Source organism: Hemiscyllium ocellatum, chromosome 15 (genome assembly GCF_020745735.1).
Source record: "Hemiscyllium ocellatum isolate sHemOce1 chromosome 15, sHemOce1.pat.X.cur, whole genome shotgun sequence".
Lineage (NCBI taxonomy): Eukaryota > Metazoa > Chordata > Chondrichthyes > Orectolobiformes > Hemiscylliidae > Hemiscyllium > Hemiscyllium ocellatum.
Window position 1 is genome coordinate 31,427,358 of NC_083415.1, and position 17,104 is coordinate 31,444,461.

General features: G+C 40.5%; 1 protein-coding gene across 4 annotated transcripts in view; it reads left to right on the forward strand.

The window, feature by feature from the left end:
* The window catches only part of rtel1 (regulator of telomere elongation helicase 1), a 143,906-nt gene that overhangs the window by 96,106 nt on the left and 30,696 nt on the right, over nucleotides 1-17,104 (forward strand). For all 4 annotated transcript variants that reach the window (XM_060836336.1, XM_060836337.1, XM_060836340.1 and 1 more), the window contains exons 26-27: nucleotides 2,298-2,451; nucleotides 14,841-14,986. In XM_060836336.1, coding sequence (XP_060692319.1) covers nucleotides 2,298-2,451; nucleotides 14,841-14,986 — 300 coding nt within the window. The remainder of the gene's footprint in view (nucleotides 1-2,297; nucleotides 2,452-14,840; nucleotides 14,987-17,104) is intronic.

Genomic DNA, 17,104 nt, shown 5'->3' on the forward strand with positions numbered 1-17,104 from the left:
AAAAAAAACTATTAAAATATGTATGTTTTCAGACTGAAGCAAACTGACTTCAGATAAATCTCTGGTATTTGGTGGTTTTGACCATTTTAATATTCAAATAAGTAGGGTTTCACATGCATAAGGAGAAAGTGAGGACTGCAGATGCTGGAGATCAGAGCTGAAAACGTGTTGCTGGAAAAGCGCAGCAGTTCAGGCAGCATCTAAGGAACAGGAGAAGAAGGGCTTATGCCCGAAACGTCAAATCTCCTGTTCCTTGGATGCTGCCTGACCTGCTGCACTTTTCCAGCAGCACATTTTCAGCTTTCACATGCATAAGTCTGAATTTTTAACATCTCATGTGAAAACATGCATCTAAGACAGTGCTATATTAACCTAGAATTGGAGCTCCAGTGTCTGAGATGGAAATTGAACTGTAAATTGTCTAATTCCTATTTTGTAATAGTCTATATTTGGTTATTATGCTTTTTCAAATTAGAAAACAGTAAATATCACTTAATTTAGTTGAGAAGGAAAGGAGTAAAAGTTGGTAAGCTATGGAGGAACCAGTTGATCATCAATTGTAAAAGCCATTTATTGCCATTTATTGAAATGGAATGGTGAACACTTTTAATACCCCAACCAAGCAGCATAAACTACATCAGTTTTTTCTTCAATAGCATTGCTCTCATGTCTGAATTAGGAAATTTGCGGTTCAAGTTCCATGTCAGAGACTTGAGCTCAAAATCTAGGTTAAAATAGCACTGTCTTCGATGCATGCTTTTGTACAAAATATTCAAATAATGTCCCCCAGTTGCCTGAAATGACAATAAATATTCCATAATGCAATTTCAAATAAGAATGAGAAGTTATCACTATCATACCAAATATTTATCCCTCAAATATACATCACTAAAACAAATTACCTGCATTATTACTCCAGAGGATCATAGAATCGCTTAGGTGGGGAAGCACTCCATTTGGCCCATCTAGTCCGCACAGACTCTCCAAAGAGCATCTCACCCAGGACTTTCACCCGATCCTATTCCCATAACCCTGCATTTCCCATGGTTAACCTACACATCCCTGGACACAATGGGCAATTTAGCATGGCCAGTCCACCTAACCTGCACATCTTTGGACTGCAAGAGAAAATCAGAGCACCTGGTGGAAACTCACACAGATATGGGGAGAATGCGCAAACTCTATGTTAACAGTCACCTGAGGTTGGAATGAAAACCCAGATTCCTGTGCTGTGAGGCAGCAGTGCTAACCACTGAGCCACTGTTCCACACCTGTTTACAGCTCTGCATAAATTAGCTGCCGCACATATTAAATTATACCAATGACAATAGTTCAGAAGTATTGCATAGATTATAAAATCCTTTGAGACATCCTGATTTTGGAAAAAGTGCTGTACAAATGCAAATCTTCATTTGCTTCAATCTCTTGTGTGCCACCTCATAATTTTTAAAAAAGTTAATATGTTTTTACTGTTCGTATGTATTGTTCAGCCTGTGAAATAGATTTAAAGTTATAAGCATTGAATTGATGGCGTGGTGTGTGATACTTTTCAAAATAAAATGTAGATGATTTCCTACATGATCTCCTGTGCATGCTATGCTATAATTAAGGGAAAATTACAAAATCTGAGCCGCACTAGGTTGGAATCAGAGGATAGTGCTCGAAACGTCGAATTCTCTATTCCTGAGATGCTGCCTGGCCTGCTGTGCTTTGACCAGCAACACATTTGCAGCTGGAATCAGAGGATACATGCTTCTATAAAATGGTATTTATTTGACACAAACCAAGACCAAAGTGAGCAAGCCTAAACTCTCACTTTCTGACAATGTAACAATAATTGTGCAAAGTGTGCATTGTCTGCTACTAGTTCCAAATAATTACTAACCTAAGAGAGGTTTTGTGCTAGCCCAATCCATATTGCAGACTGGCTGGAAGGAAGGTGGACTGACCACCATTTCACATGTAATCATAACAAGTGCTAACTAAGTAGCTTATTTGTGAGTTTGGTGAACCAAAGTAGGGCATCTCTGCAGGCTAGGTGAAACCAATTTGGAAGTTCCAAAGTTAAAGTTATTTTAGAATACACAGTACTTTAAACAGCTGTTGCTGATACTTAGTTCTGCCAGTACCACCCATTATACGTTATGAAATACTAATGTTGCTCTTAGAGAGCCCCATGTTACGGTTTGCTGAAGTAAGTTTAAAATTGGGGGGGTGGGGGGGGGTGTGGTGAAAAGTTTGCAACAACATTAAAATATAGACTTATTACCATAACAGTGTTTCTGCTACATAAACAGATGCCTGCACCAAAACTGAAGACGGGCTGTTGCAGTGGCCGGTGTATGGAAAGTGATCCTGCTCCCTCCTCCTCGTCTGCTGTTTCAGACCTAAATCTGAAGAAAGCAAAAACTTTAGATTCCCATGTTCCAAGCCTCAAAAGAAAGCGTGCTGGTACAGTATTGTTCATATTACTACAGAGGAACCTCAATTATCCGAATGAGATGGACATGCACTATTTCGTTCAGATAATTGATTATTTGGTTAATTGATTAAATGCCACTCCTCTGGGACTCAGAGTTTTCTGAAGTTTCCTTTTTCTTCACTCTGCCTACCTTGTTCCCTCTCTCTATCTCAGGGCTTTGTTTCTGAGCAGACACACATGTGTAAGGGACCTGCAGCATTGCTGAAGCCTCCCGCCCCTCCTTCCCCATCAGTTCAATGGGATTGGCACACCAAGCACCTGCTAAGTCTCGTTCTCCCCCCACCCCGGTTGGGAGACTAGGCAGCAGCACACTGGTGCAAGCCCCCACCCATCCCTCACACACCCATACACAGCCACACACTCAACTTTTCACTGCAACGTTTTGTCAGGTTCCAACTTTGCCCTGTACAGGACAATGTTGGAGAGATTATCTGGGGAAGGGGGGGTGGGGTTTAGGGTACATCCCTGTGTAGAACTCCAGGGAAAGCGTGGGGAGAGAAAGAGAGAGGGCAGGTGGTCAGTCATATGGTGATGGTGCCTGGGCTCCCATCGATGTCTAGGACTGTTCTCGGCAGCATTTTCAATAAGCCAAATTCATTTTTAATCATTGTAAACAAAAGACGCGATCACTGTTGGAAACAGGTCTTTGATGTAATGTTTCTATCAGGACCTTGAGATCATCTTCAGGTAATCTAAAATTCAGATAATTGATATTGGGATAATCAAGGTTCCTCTGTATTCATTCAAATAACTCTGTGCTTAGGTATAGTAAAGATATATGTACGTTGGAAGCCTGTTTATCGTTGTTTTAAATTAACCTAAGGCTGTTTAGAAAACAAGATACCAAAATAAAATCTTTCATTTTGAAAGCCATACATTATTATAGACAAGAATGCCTGCAAAGGGCAATGGGGGGATAATGTGTTAAATTAAGATAGTGCTGTTAAGAAGGCATACGGTGTGTTAGGTTTCATTGGTAGAGGGATTGAGTTCAGGAGCCGCAATATCATACTACAACTATATAAAACGCTAGTGTGGCCGCACTTGGAGTATTGCATACAGTTCTGGTCATCATATTTTGGGAAGGATGTGGAAGCATTGGCAAAAGTGCAGAGGAGATTTATCAGGATGTTGCCTGGTCTGGAGGGAAGGTCTTATGAGGAGAGGCTGAGAGACTTTGGTCTGTTCTCATTGGTAAGAAGACTAAGAGGGGATTTGATAGAGACATACAAGATGATCAGAGGATTAGGTAGGGTAGACAGTGAAAATCTTTTTCCCAGGATGATGACATCAGCTTGCATGAGGGGACATAACTACAAATGGAGCGGTGATAGATTTAAGACGGATGTCAGAGGCAGGTTCTTTACTCAGAGAGTGGTAGTGGTGTGGAATGCCTTGCCTGCCAATATAGTCAACTCAGCCACATTAGGGAGATTTAAACAATCCTTGGGATAAACACATGTATGATGATGGGATAGTATAGGCGGAATGAGATAAGAATAGTTCACAGGTCAACGCAACATTGAGGGCAGAAGGCCCTGTTCTGTGCTTTATTGTTCTATGTTACAGACTTAGACAGCCTTTTGTTGTATAGAAACTGATGAGCTAAGGTCAATTGTAGTATTCGCTTCAAGTGGACTTCCAAGGCAGGGGATAAGTGAATTTTGGCCATGGAAAAGTAGGGATTGAAATATGACAGAGGAAGGGTTAGGTTGTTGGTTTGTTTGCTGAGCTGGTGGGTTTGTTCTCAAATGTTTCGTCACCACGCTAGGTAACATCAGTGAGCCTCTGGTGAAGTGTTGGTGTTCAATCCCGCTTTATATATATATATATAATTTTATCTCCTATGCTGTCGATTTTGAAAGTTTACTGATAAGGTATGCTTTCCTTTATTGGTCAGAGTACTGAGTACAGGAGTTGGGAGGTCATGTTGCGGCTGTACAGGACATTGGTTAGGCCACTGTTGGAATATTGCATGCAATTCTGGTCTCCTTCCTATCGGAAAGACGTTGTGAAACTTGAAAGGGTTCAGAAAAGGTTTACAACGGTGTTGCCAGGGTTGGAGGATTTGAGCTATGGGGAGAGGCTGAACAGGTTGGGGCTGTTTTCCCTGGAGCGTCGGAGGCTGAGGGGTGACCTTATAGAGATTTACAAAATCATGAGGGGCATCGATAGGATAAATAGACAAAGTCTTTTCCCTGGTGTGGGGGAGTCCAGAACTATAGAGGGCATAGGTTTAGGGTGAGAGGGGAAAGATATAAAAGACACCTAAGGGGCAACTTTTTCATGCAGAGTGTGGAATGAGCTGCCAGAGGAAGTGGTGGAGGCTGGTACAATTGCAACATTTAAAAGGCATTTGGATGGGTATTTGAATAGGAAGGGTTTGGAGGGATATGGGCCGGGTGCTGGCAGGTGGGACTAGATTGGGTTGGGATATCTGGTCGGCATGGATGGGTTGAACCAAAGGGTCTGCTTCCATGTTGTACATCTCTGACTCTAAGGATGTCCATTCTAGTATGATCGCAAGTATTGTGAATGCCATGCTAGTGGAGCAGCACACACAACTTGACATGTAAGCCAATGTCATTGATTCCCATCTATGCATTTGTAGTGGCCATTTTATTGGGCGCTTACAGTCTGGATGAGGAGGTGGATCAGAGTGAGGGGGATCAGGCACATCAGTCAGCCCTGTTGCTGGGTTTGGACTCGGTGCTCCAACAGAAGCCGCAACGAGGATGCTGGATGACCGAGTGAAGATACAGCAGCCAATGAAACCTAACCTCTTAGGCACTGTTAAGGAAGGAAGCTCTGCTTCATCAGCCTCCACCACCTCCTCCATCCTCGAATGTTGATGTCAGCAGAACATGTAGGTGCTTCCAATGGCCTGTTGCAGCCATTAGTTGACCTTGTGAGCTGCCTCTGCACATACACAGGAGCCATTTGTCATTTTAGATTATCACTTTGTTCTAGTATTTTTTTCTTGGTGGCTATTGGCTCTAGCTACAATGTGAGAGAGTGCACCCAACACTTCGACTCGGAACGATGGCTGGTGTTCTGCTCATTCAGCGTATTATTTACAATATGCATATGTGCTCATTGTTTCCTTGTCCCTGGGAAGAAGTGCAATTATTGTTCAGTCTGTTGGTGAATTAATTCACGCTGCGAATTCTAGCCCACTATTCAAGCCAATATTTTGAAATTTTGAGGTTTCCACTTCTTTTCTGCTGAATTTTAAGCTGTTGGTTTCCCAATTCACCACAAAGTTGGTTTGGCATTGCAGGAAGCAGGGTTATTTAAACAAACTTAATAAAAGAGCTGCTCAACTAAGGTTCAAGACTCACAATTGTTCGTGGTGTTCAGAGTGTGCTCAGTGTATTCCAGGAAGTGCTAATGTTTTGTAGAAGATGATAATTGATTTTATTTCTAAGTATGTGATGACAGTCAAGAGACCATGAGATTTAAGAGACCATGCTGACCAGAAGATTTATTCTGTCAGTTGCAGATTTACTTTATCCTGTTGAAACGAGGTCTGGATGAATCATTTTGAGGAAGTTGGCTGTATTGTATCCCATGTACATGTATCAACAAGGGCTGCCTGATTCTCTAGCCTTCATTCAACAATTGAAGGCGTTCACACTAGGCTTGAACAACCTACTGTATAAGGTTGAAGATTAGAAGTTTTGCATATGCCGTGAAAAGAATAACAAGAATAAAAGAACAAGAATAAAGGTCTCAATTGTCAGGTCCCACTATTTAGAGTTAACCTTTTGTATCACTTCACAGGAATTTCTAGGCCAGCGACAATATAAATTGTATAAAAGCTGTAGTAATTGTAGCAGAAAGAGTGGGAATGCTCACTTCCCAGTCAGAAAATCTTGAATTTACTTATAAAAACTAAAGTTTACCCGTAACAAGACAGCTTTGTTCATGTTCCGAGATGACAATCTAGACAGGGTAAAAAATCTTATCACAAATTAAACAGTTCAAATTGTAGCTCCTAGGTGTCTTCAAGTCCATCTGGTTTGTGCCAAAGGAAAATCCCATGTAGACAGCGATAGAAAGAAAACTGCATGTAAAAAGGAGCTTTGTAAATAACAAGGTCTTGGAATCCTTCATCTACATTCCAAAATCCAAGGGATCTTTAGTAATCGTTTTCCTTCCCAACTTGCAGCATTTATCTCCCAGAGATCCTTTCTCTACTACCTCAATTTCCTGATCTATGATATGAAGTTGCTGGTGTTGGACTGGGATGGACAAAGTCAGAAGTCACATGTTACCTGGTTATAGTCCAACAGGTTTATTTGAAATCACAAGCTTTCAGAGCAATGCTCCTTCATCAGGTGGGACCTCCAAAAGATTGTGATTTCAAATAAACTTGTTGAACTATCACCTGGTGTCGTGTGACTTCTGACTTTGACTTAATCTATGTACTGCTCTGTGTTGATATTATCGGTAGAATGGAGGTTGCTTATATTGAGCTACAATTACACCAATTCTCTTGATATTTCACTGCCCCTTTGCTGTTCCTCTGCATGTCTGACATCCAGTCTCCAATGAAGTACAATCCATCTCTCAAAATCCTTCTCAGTCAAGAGTTTTCTTAAAGTCCACATCATAATTAGGGTTCATACTTCACTTTCTCAGTATCACATTTGGTTTGGTATAGTACTTTAAAATGTTTGTCTTTCTTAAAGTTGCAAATTGTTTTCTCATCTAATACGATTTTCAGCGTTTGAATGCACCATTTGCAACAGGATTAAAACACAAATCTCTAATTTTTCAAATTGAGACGTTTTGACAGCAATCCAGCAAGAAATATGAAATCAGCTAGTAAGAATTTCTTTGAGTATTTGGAAAGGAAAGGAATAAAGTCCTTAAGTGTCAGTTCTCGAGAGAGGTTCTGAGGAATGAATGATGAGATATAAGAAAATGGCAAATGAATTAAACAAATATTTTTTATCTGTCTTCATTGTTGAGGAAAAAGATGAAACATTACAAAAAAATTGTGGATCGGACATGAAAGGGAACGAGGAACTTTAAAACTATTACAATCACCAAAGGAAAAAGCACTCAGGACATTATGAGAACTTAAAGCTAACAAGTCCTGATGGACTTCATCCTAGGTTTTGCAGATGTGGCTGATGAGATAGTGGATGTATTGATTCAATATTGCAACATTCCCCAGATTATGAAAAGGTCCCTTTAGACTGTAAGATAGCAAACATGACTCTTCTAATCAAGAAAGGAGGGAGACAGAAAGCAGGAAATTGCAGGCTGGTTAACCTAACGTCAGGAAAAATGCTGGATTTTATTATTAAGGAAATTGTACAGGGTACTTAGATCTTCATGCAATGCAGCACTGTCAACATAGTTTTGTGAAAGGGAAATCATGTTCAGCTAATTTATTGGAGTTCTTTTGAAGATGTAACAAGCAATGTGAATAATGGAGAAGTGGTGGATATACTACATTTAAATTTCCAGAAAGCATTTGAAACATCAAAGGTCATCGTGTAAAATAAGATCTCTTCATGGAGAAGGTAAGATGTTAGAATGGGCAGTTGGCTAATAGGAAACAGTTGGCACAAAGGGATCATTTCCAGTTAAAGTCATAGAGATGTACAGCATGGAAACAGACCCTTCGGTCCAACCCGTCGATGCCGAACAGATATCCCAACCCAATCTAGTCCCACCTGCCAGCACCCGGCCCATATCCCTCCAAACCCTTCCTATTCATATACCCATCCAGATGCCTCTTAAATGTTGCAATTGTACTAGCCTCCTCTGACAGCTCATTCCATACACATACCACCCGCTGTGCGAAAACATTGCCCCTTAGGTCTCTTTTGTATCTTTCCCTTTCTCCTTTTGTATTAATCACAAAGTGAATTTGCCGTTTCAGTTAGTGATAAGGGAGCATACCTTCCGTCTGCCATTTTATAGACCTTAGACGTCTGTGTATGGCATCAGTTTCCAGAAATCAGTGCATCCACGCGCCAATCAGCGCGCATGTCTGAGTGACAGTGCAGCCTCATAACTTAGGGGGGACATTGTTAGGGAACCAAGTGGGATATTGTTATTTATTGTAGTGAGACTGGAATATTAAAAATAAGCAAGTTTTGGTACACTTATTTGTGGTATTGGTGAGATCACATAGAGCAATAGAACACAGAAAACAGACCCATTGGACCAACTAGCTAGCACCACATCTGGAGTACATTGAATAGTTTTGGTCTCCTGATTAAGGAAAGGATAAAAATGTGTCAGATGGTGTTCAGCCAGGATTCACTGGAATGATTATTGTGATGAAGGGGTTATGAGGGAAAGAGTTTTATCATCGACTAGGCCAAACTACTCAAAACATTCTGTAGCAGGCAACACAGACCATAACTTGGCAATTTGTTTCGGTAAGTGTACAGTGAGAATTATCTGGAATAAGTTAGCTAGGTTGATTACCGGGTTTTAAAACAGACAAGAATTTATTCACAAAATTACACAATGAAATGCAAAGAACAGAATAAAGGACCCATCCAGAACTCAGTCTATTCAAATTAGACTTAGTTATGCCATTACGAATATACACAACAGTCCCAATAAGCAAACCCCGTTTTAAAAAAAAAAGTAAAAATGGAACAAATACTTACAGGTTGAAGTTAGAAGGGCAGAAGGAGGAGAGAGTGAGTTTACCAGCCTGTTTCCACACAGCTGAAGTTCTGACTAGTTCTGGACTGAACTACTTACCTAGAGAACTGACCACTTCTCTTTCATTGTACAGATGACTTCATAACCACTTTGGCTTGAAGTCTCATCTGTTTACATATAAACAAAAGGCCTCACAACATCCTTTTTCTTCTCTGTACCAAACTAGTCACCCCGGAGCTGGGAGGGTTTTATGACTCCTCTGGAATAAAAACCAAAGACACAGTATCCTTGAGAAAAGGAACAGCTTTTTTTTTAAAAAAAAGAAGGACCAGCTTTGTGACACTTCCCCTCCCCCGACCCCCTTACAAAACAAATGAACCATCAATACCAATAGATGGGGAAAAAAAACCTTCGAAAACCCAGTTAATAGTATAAACACACACATACAGTATACTAGCAATAAACATGCAAACATATGCAACCAAATGCAAATTCAGACCATGGCATACCTGCCACCAAACACCTCCATATCTCATTCGAGACTCGATAATGCAATAGCAGTCACGTTTTCGTGACCTGCCACATACACAATTGTCAAATTGAATAGCTGCAACAACAAGCTCCATCTAAACAGTCTGGCATTTTTGTCCTTAAATGTTTCCACAAATGTCAATGGGCTTTGATCAATGTGTACAATTGTCTCAGATGCATTGCTGGTAATATCAACACTGAAATGTAATGTCAGCACAAAGCTTTAAGTCTCTTTCTCCACTGTTGAATATTTCTGTTGATGAATGTTCGACTTCCTGAACCAATAGGATGAAGGGCTTATGCCCGAAATGTCGAATTTCCTGTTCCTTGGATGCTGCCTGACCTGCTGCGCTTTTCCAGCAACACATTTTCAGCTTCCTGAGCAAATACCCAATGGGTTTTTCTAGTCCCTCCTCATCCTCCTGCAGGAGCACCACACCGACCCCACATCACTGGCATCGATAGCCACCTTGAAAGGGTTTGTGTAATCCAGTGTGATTAATTCTGGGACAGTGGTTAACATAGTGTTTAGACTGTTAAATGTCATTTGACAGTCTGCTGTCACTGAAACTTCTTGCTGTTTTTTTTAACAATTCTGTAAGTGGAGCAGCCACATGCTAAAGTTGGGCACAAACGTTTGGTAAAATTCATGCAATCCCAGGAACCTTTTTTTTGAGGGTGTGAGAAATTACCTGCTTGCTTTCATTTTCACATCACATGGGGTCATTTGTTTATGTCCATTAACCTGGCCCAGGAAGGAGAAAGTAAGGATTACAAATGCTGGAGATGAGAGTCGAGAATATTGATGAAGGGCTAATGCCCAAAACATCAATTCTCCTGCTCCTTAGATGTTGCCTGACCCTGCTGTGCTTTTCCAGCACCACATTCTCGAACCTGACCCAGAAAGGTGACATGGGCTTTGGCATATTCAGTTTTAGCTAAGTTGACACCAAGCCTGCCTTCTGAGGTCAATTGAACAAGTCCAATAAATGCTGTAAATATTCCTTTCATGTGGGATTAAAATCAATATACACCACGCAGTTGGGTAATCCAGCAATGACCTTATTAGTCAATCTCTGAAAAACGCTCCAGCTACATTTCATACCAATGGCATGACTTCCATTTGGCATTACGAAAGCTGAAATTGCCTTTGCTATCTGACAGAGGTACTTCCAAAAGCCCCTGAGCAAGTCCAACTTAGAAATGTCAGTTGCTTGTCCCACTTTTTGAACATAGTCCTCCAACCATGAGATTGGATATGTATCAGTCTTTATAACGGTGTTGACTTTGTGACAGTCCACACATAAAAGTTGGAAGTTGAGGAATGTGCAATTCAGAATCCTCTGAACTTGGTTCTTCCTTCTGTGCTGTAATCATTCACACCTTCTCCTCTTGCTTTCCTTCCCTATCAAAATATCTTTTAAACATATTCACATGACACACGCTCTGAGATTTCTTCCTGTTTGGAGTCCTTCTCAAGTAGTTCACTTCACTCAATTTCCTCGATTTGGTAAGGTCCAACTGTTACTGGAAGTAACACCAATAGCTTATCCCCAATTGCAAAATTGCAAATTTGTGATTTCTTATCTGCTTCCTGTTTCATTGTATCCTGCCTAGTCAACTCTCCAGCTCTATGTAATAGTTCTGTAAAATTTGACACCATCCAAATGGGTGGTCTCTGAATTCTGACGTATTAATCTCTCCTTCATCAATTTTAATGGTCCTCTTACTTCATGCCCAAAAATTAATTCGAATGGACTGAATTTGATTGATTCATTCAGTGCCTCTCCGATTGTAAAAAGTACAATCGGAACTCCCTTATCCTAATCATCTGGATAATCCTGACCATCAGCCCTCAACATGGTCTCTAGTGTTTGATGCCATCTCTCTAGCGCTTCCTGCGATTCTAGATGGTATGCAGTAGATTTGAATTGCTTTATTCCCCAGTTATTCAGAACCACCTTGAATAGTTTGGATGTGAAGTTTGATCCTTGATCTGACTGGATCTATATTGGTAGTATTTATCTAGTAAGACATTTAAGTAATCCTTCTGCAACCTTTTTAGCTGTGATGGTGCATGATGGGATTGCCTCTGGAAATCTAATCGGCACATCTATTATTGTTAATAAATACTTATTCCCACTTTTTGTTCGAATTAGGGGACCGACACAAGCAATTACAACTTTTGTGAAAGGTTCCTCAAATGCTGGGATAGGTATCAAAGCTGCAGGTTTTATTCCTGAGTGTGGTTTTCTGATTAACTGACATGCATGACATGTCTGGCAAAATTCAACTTCATCTTTGTGTAGCCCAGGCCAATAAAGGTGTCTTTGTATTTTAGCCAGTGTTTTCCTCACCTCCTAAATGACCTCCAAGTGGTAGCTCATGCGCCACTCATAGTACCTCCTTTCTATACCCTACTGGCAAAACAATCTGCACTTCTGCCATTTCTCATCTGCTCGAATGTGTGATGGTCTCTATTTCGTCATTTAGACAGTATTGGTTGAGTAATAAAACAGGGATGCATTCACTCTCCTCTCTATGTGCCTTTTGATGTAACTGTTTAAACATCTCATCTTTCTGCTGTAACTCAATAAGCATAGCAGAGCTGAAGATACTTGCGTGTTTACCTATTTGTTCTCACTCTGTCCCACTTATCTGATCAAAAAAGTCTTTGATAAAGCTATGTCAGCTTCCTTATCTGTGTGTTTTGATCTCTCCTGCTTCAACCTGGGCCTTTGTGATCTTGTGATCATGCAATCTGGGAAAAGTCCTGGAAAAACATAATTCATTTCTTCAGTTGTCTGCATCTCCTCTGGCTTTTCAACGAGAGTAGGCAGCGTGCCTACCGGTGAATCCGCTATATCATTTGCAAGGACAAATTGTATTCCTGAGAGTTTGTCTAGTACTCCTACCACAAGTTCTCCACTCTTTGCTGGACTCTCTAGCCTCACTTTATATAATTGGGCACTTTTTGTCTCACCAGGAATTCCTGTTACCAGTACCTTTTCTGGCAATAGTCCCTCAGGAGTACATATTTCCTCGTCCTTCAGCATTACAGACTGAGCGGATCCTGTGTCCCTTAATATTGTAACCTCTTTACCTGCAACCCCTGGCCTATGTGAATAATGTTTACCCTTGCATGTATATTTTTTAAGCAGATCTGGCACCTCCACCTTAATCAACCTCTGATCATCTTGTACACTATGTCTAACTTCCCTTGTGCTTTTTGTTACTCCATTCAACAAAATTCCCAGGCTTGTCTGGTTTTCTTCTATCTGGCTTTCTCCTAGCCCACCAACACTGATTTAGTGTGGCCCACTTTATTACAATGAAAACACCGGATCTTTTTAACTTCTTTGTCCCTCAAGTGTTTCTTTCTTACCCTGTGGGAAGTTATCCTGATGATTTTCACTGAGACCTACTTTTCCCTTTCCATGTGAGGATTTCTCTTTGCCCTAATTTCTGCCACTCATGGATTGAAATTAATTCTGGAAGTCAAACTGTGTTTTATGAACCAGCTCATAATCATCAGCCATTTCAGCTGCTAACCTTGTCATTTTAACTCTCTGCTCTTCCACATGAGTTTGCACTACTTCTTTGTTAAGGTTACCTTCAGCCTTTATGTCCAGCCTTTTAAGCTAACTTTCTGTTTTAAGTGTCAGTTTCTGAAGTTCAGAAGCTCTTTCTGTTTCCCTCTGTTCTGCTTTTGATTGTAACTCAAACTGTTTCAAGTCTGCTGTCCTTTCTTTATCACTCCCCTCTAACTCAAGCTGCTTCATTTGCAACTGCATTCTTGCTATCTCTATAGACTTTGATAGCTTCTCTGGCAGGTTTAAATGCTGACCTACTGCTGTAGTTATTTCTCCTTTCCTCACAGAAGCAGACAGCTCCAATCCCACCTTGTCTGCTCATTCCTGCAGCTTTTCTTATTCCCCTTTTTGCAAAACTTCCAAAGTCACCGCATCCACTTCCGGAAAACTTTTGGCAACTGAAAGAGCCATTAGTGTCCCAAGCTTTGTCTACACAATCAAACCAATACCCGAAATAAAGGTACCTTACCTTTATGTACCACTTGCTGTTTAAAATCCCGCAAAGAGCCCCCAATCTGTTATGCACTAGGCCAGACCACGCAAAGCATCCTTAAACAGGTAATCCAGACCATAACTTTGGAATTTGTTTGGGTAAGCATAAAAATTATCCAGAGTAAGTTAGCATGGTTAACTACTGGGTTTTGAAACAGACAAACATTTATTCACAAAATTACACAATGAAACACAACGAGCAGAATAAAGAACCCCTACAGTTTATCCAAACTAGACTTAATTAAGCTATTCCAAATATACACAACAGTCCCAATAAGTAAACCCTTTTAAAAACAGTAAAAATGGAGCAAATACGTACAGGTTGAAGTTAGAAGGGCAGAAGGCGAGAGAGTTTACCAGCCTGTTTCCACACAGCTAAACTCCTAACTAGTTCTGGACTGAACTGCCCAGCTAGAGAGCTGACCACTCCCCTTTCATTATACAGGTCACTTCTAAAACATAACCACTTTGGCCTCAAGTTTCATCTATTTATATGAACAATAGACGTCTCAATATCCTTTTTCGTCTCTGTACCAAACTAGTCACCTCCGACCAGGAGCTGATTTATGACCCCTTTGAGAAAAATCAAGGTTCCTGGAAGAAAAGATCAGCTTTGTGACAGTTTTATGAGGAAAAGATTGGGCAGGCTGGACCTGTATACATTGGAGTTTAAAAGAAGAGACAATCTTATTGAAATATCTAAGTTCCTGACAGAACCTCACAGGGTGGATGCTGAAATGAATTGGGAGAGACTAGGACTAGGGCACATGGGTTTAAAGTGAGGTATCTCCATTCAAGCAAAAATGAGGAGAAATCTGTTGTTTGAGAGTTGAGTGTCTTTGGAACTGTCTGCCCATGATAGCAGTGGAAGCCAGATTATTGATTATCTTTGCTTAAGAATCTATCTGGGATAGGTGAAAATGTGGAATCCAAACAGCCCTAATCTTATTGAAAGGGGGAGCTGGCTTGATGGACTAAATGGTGTACAGCTGTTCCTAATTCATATGCAAGCAACTCCCTACATATCCAATAAAGTTACTAAATTATCTTTAAATTATTTAAAACCAAAAATTACTAATTTGGACTGATTTACTTATATACAGATGGTGTTGAGTCTTGTGGAGGAGATGGCATGACCAAGATCTACATTGAATATGAGAAAACAAATGAGAACACAAGAAAAAAGCCTGTGAGTCTGCTTGATGCACTAGAGCACAGTGAACTAAAGGTTGATGAAAGTGGAAAAAAGGTAAGATGTACAAGGTTTGTGTGAAGATTTGTGGCTCAGGCACTGGTTGCAGTTCTTACGGATATGTTTGACAAGCTGGGGAGTTGGTTTGCAAACGCTTTGTTCCCTTTCTAGGTGACCTCCTCAGTGCTGTGGAGCCTCTTGTGAAGTGCTGCTGTCCTGTCTTGGATGAAATTTAGTTGGTTCTGTTCCAGCTGATTCCGGATGCCGGTTGTTCGTTGCAGTGGTTGGTATATAGTGATCAGCAACCAGAAGCAGCGGGAATGAAATCAACTAAATTCCAACCGAGACGGGACAGCAGTGCTTCACCAGAGGCTCCACAGCCCTGAAGATGTCATCTGGAAAGGGGATGAAACCCCTGCAAACCAACTACCCAGCTCGACAAACATACTCCTAACAACCGCAGGTAAGATGCACGTTAGTCATCTGTTATATTTTTAAGTTTTAAGCTATTGAACTTGTCCCCACTTGCTTATACAATAATCAGAGGGATTTTCATCCATACTTCATTAGATCGCTTGATACAGTGACTCATAATGAACTATTTTAATCTTGTGAGGGGAAATTGAAGGTTTGTTGTAATTTTCTATCTCTAAGGACTGAATTACTCCACCTTGAAAATTCATGCTAGTTTCAGTTCTTGTGTGTGGTTGAGTATTGCCTCGAGCTTCTCATATTCACTTGTCTTAGTCATAGCTCTGAGGCAAACATGTTTTTGTTATTTGTTCCGGGTTCTCGGCTTTGTTTTAATCATGATTTGGAGATGCTGCTGTTGGACTGGGGTGTACAAAGTTAAAAATCACAACACAAGGTTATAGTCCAACAGATTTAATTGGAAGCACACTAGTGTGATTTTTAACTTTTGTAACGTAAACTGATTGTTTTAATCAGCTTTGCAGACACTTGAAGAATTTGAATCAGAAAAAGGAAGCCTATTCCTTTATTTTGTTGAGATAAAGTCCTGAAAATCTCTACATAAGGGAGATGGTGGGCTGTAACAGTTTACAGAAACGACTTGTCACCAATTAAGACCAATTAAGAATGCACAATAGATGAAAGTCTTATGACATTTTTTTAAAACATACACATCTAATTTCCTTATGAGCCATGTAATCTCCTCAAGTTATTTAATATAAACTATTCTGAAGTAACCAGCTAATATTCTTTCAGACTATATTTTGCTGTGGTAGATCTCACATTCTAACCAAATACTGTCTGGAAAATATGTTTCAAATTGCCCTTTTACTACGTTTTCTCATTATATATGCCTTCCCTGCAAAATAAAATAGCTTCAGCATCCTGGGAATATTGCATTCTCCCATCTGCACCATGTTTCTAGTTGCACATTCCTATTTCTGTGTGCACTTGCTTAGCCTAGAGTCATAGAGATGTACAGCATGGAAACTGCTTCGGCTAATCCGACCTCTAAATTACTCTAGTCAGCACTTGGCCCATATCCCTCTAAACCCTTCCTATTCATGTACCCATCCAGGTGCCTTTTAAATATTGTAATTGTACCAGCCTCCACCACCTCCTCTGGCAGTTCATTCCATGTCGATGTCCTGTCGATGGTGCAGAAATATCTGTCTGTTCCCCTAACTAACGAATCTTCTAGCACTACTGCTTTTCCACTTTTCCTCATTCTCTCCTGTATCGATGAGCTACTTGAGTGACTTTCTAATCTACAATTATGTTTGCCAATAATATTCTTCCATTTACTTGGTAAGTCTGCTGAAAATCAGTTACTTTTGATGACGAGTGCCCTTGCTTTTGACTTTTATTGTTCCAACAATAAATCTAAGTGTAAGTTTTCTCAGCTGTTTCCTTTCTGTTTAGGTTACGTAATTGTTCTGCCTGTTTCCTGACTTGTAGTGACAAATAGAACATAGAAAAGTACAGCACAGAACAGGCCCTTCAGCCCACGATGTTGTGCCGATGATTAATCCTAATCTAAAATAAAATAACCTAACCTATGCACCCCTCAATTCACTGCTGTCCATGTGCATGTCCAGCAGTCACTTAAATGTCCCTAATGCTCTGTTTCCACCACCACTGCTGGCAACGCATTCCATGTGTACACAACTCTCTGTGTAAAGAACCTACCTCTGATGTCTCCTC